At 37.8% G+C, this 2,230-nt stretch overlaps 1 protein-coding gene and 1 long non-coding RNA gene across 4 annotated transcripts in view; one reads left to right on the top strand and one right to left on the bottom strand.

The window, feature by feature from the left end:
• LOC118597905 overlaps window positions 1-505 on the top strand; it is a 24,153-nt gene extending 23,648 nt beyond the window's left edge. Inside the window, exons 2-3 of the long non-coding RNA XR_004946910.1 lie at window positions 35-186; window positions 413-505. This is a non-coding gene — a long non-coding RNA (uncharacterized LOC118597905). The remainder of the gene's footprint in view (window positions 1-34; window positions 187-412) is intronic.
• The window catches only part of si:ch211-39i22.1 (proteoglycan 4), a 28,023-nt gene that overhangs the window by 17,820 nt on the left and 7,973 nt on the right, over window positions 1-2,230 (bottom strand). For all 3 annotated transcript variants that reach the window (XM_036209567.1, XM_024286236.2, XM_024286235.2), the window contains exon 2: window positions 593-687. In XM_036209567.1, coding sequence (XP_036065460.1) covers window positions 593-687 — 95 coding nt within the window. The remainder of the gene's footprint in view (window positions 1-592; window positions 688-2,230) is intronic.

The raw sequence follows: 2,230 nt of genomic DNA, 5'->3' as shown, positions 1-2,230 counted from the left end.
CTGCAAGCACAAATAAGTGACTTGAACTCTTTAGGTCTAATGGAATTTTACGGAGATCCACTCTGCCATCAAGCTCTGGTTACTTCTGCTGATTTCATCAAGGTCACACATTTCCCAAACAGGCTCATCAACATGAGCGCACGGCTTGACTGATCTATCTACTGATCAGCAAAGAGCAAAAAACAGGTAATCATGGATGCTAAGAGTTATGAAAAACAATAAATATGTGAATATTTATGTTTTCTTATGAGAATATGGGAAATCTTGCAGTCTTCTGTCTTTCTTTATCATTAAAAGTATATATTTTAGGTTGATGGTGAGTCTGTATGATGGAGTTTGGTTAGAAAAATAACTAAACTTTATAAGAATGATGCAAGTTTACATTTATCTTTGACAAGTGCTTCCTTTTCAGAGGTATAGCGGCGCTGGAGTCAACAAAGGAAGAGGTGGTAAACCCACCAAAATGAGAAAAGATGCTGTAGGGTCATTTTTACCATCAATTAACTCAAACAAATCTTTATTTAAAAATAATAAGTATATAAAAACAATGAAAAATCTTTATGAAATTGAGCTTTGCACTTGTGTTTCTCACCTGTGGTTGGTCACCGCCAGCCTCTTCTCCTTCTCCTACTGGTGCTGCGTCTGCACCATCCTCCTCCACAGTGGTCTCTGAAGCACCAGCATCATCTGGTATGACATCATCCAGAGAGAGTAAAGTAAAGAGAGGGGGGTTTAATGTAAGAGTGACGCCCTCAGTTCCACAACATGTTGTGTTAATTTTAAAAGGGTGGGAGACAGGATTTCTCAAACACCACATGGCTGACCATATTTCAATACAGAACATAAGGTTGTAGGTGGGCTGCGTTAAATCAGAGAACATCTGATTTTATCACTGATTAGCTGTTTTTCTTTTTGATTAAAGATTCAACTCAGCTAAAACAGGTTTAATAAGTTTAACCTTTTCTTTACATAATTACATTCACAATCAAAACAAATAAAATAGTGATCAAGAATAAAGTAAATAGAACATTAGGGCAGTTCTTGTTAGCACTAACAACACTCTGCAATATGAGTATCACTAATCACACAAGCACACATACTAGGAGCCGCTCCCTGGTCTGATTGGCGCCTGATGTTCACGCTAAAGCCACCAGTACATGACAGACGCATTGATCATGTTTGGCTAGTGTCAGCATCATATGAAGCCACAGGCATGGCGGCTCCGTACTAATGAGAAAAACGACAAAGATGGGCTCTCTTTCATTCTGTGAGTGTGTATTTGAATCGCCTCTGTGACATTCCGCTGTCCCGTGTGAGGAGCTGAAACAGCAAAACGCACACTAACGTGGTTGTTCTTTGGATCAGCTGACTTTAGCACCAACTGAGGGCTGCTTCTCCTAACTAAACTTTCACTAAATTCAATGCTCTGTTGTCGGACTTCAATGACAGCACGAGTGTTATTGTGGTCTCATAGAAAAACTATGACAGGGTAAGCTTAAATAACCAGAGCAGGGGGCCACAACACTTCAAGAAAGATAAAACGAAAGAAAAATAATCATTCAAAGACAAATGAAAGCTCTGTGTCATGAATCTTTTTTCTAATAACACTTCTTTTCACTTCACATGAAAGTTATTCCTAAGGGACATTGTACTTTATTTGACAAGTGAGATTTTATCAGTCGACAAGGCCTTAAGGAGGACCAGCATAAACACTATCTGATGTTACGTAAACCTTCTCACAGCAATGGCTTTTTGGATAAAAAGCCTGGTAACAGTCGTGGACAGCTGCATGGTTACTGAGGGTAATTAAAACAAGCAGTCTTTGTTTGTCTCCAGCTCTTTTTCCACTGCAGTTTACTCCGCCACCTTTGCATCCAAGTCAAACATTAAAGAAGCCAAATTCAGAGAGACAGAGCCCACCAGAACGCCTTAACCAATTCCACTGTTGGTCAAACGGAAAATGAGACATCCCATTAAAAGTTAATTGGTAATATTTAAAAAAAAATAATCCGAAAACTATTTCTTTTACATATCCCGATGTAAAAAGGATTTACTAATACATTTGAATAACGCATAGACCACACTCAGTTTAGGATTTAATTCTGAGCAAGAAATGAGGAAGAAAAACAAGAAAATAAAATTCTGATTAATTAAACTTTGACTTTTTGTAAATCAAAACTCACCTGAATTGCAAATAAAGTCATACTCCAATCTTCACAACAATTTAAAG

Source organism: Oryzias melastigma, linkage group LG21 (assembly GCF_002922805.2).
Source record: "Oryzias melastigma strain HK-1 linkage group LG21, ASM292280v2, whole genome shotgun sequence".
In the NCBI taxonomy this organism is placed as follows: domain Eukaryota; kingdom Metazoa; phylum Chordata; class Actinopteri; order Beloniformes; family Adrianichthyidae; genus Oryzias; species Oryzias melastigma.
The sequence above is the reverse complement of the archived record's forward strand: the minus strand, read 5'-3'. Positions and strand labels throughout refer to the sequence as shown.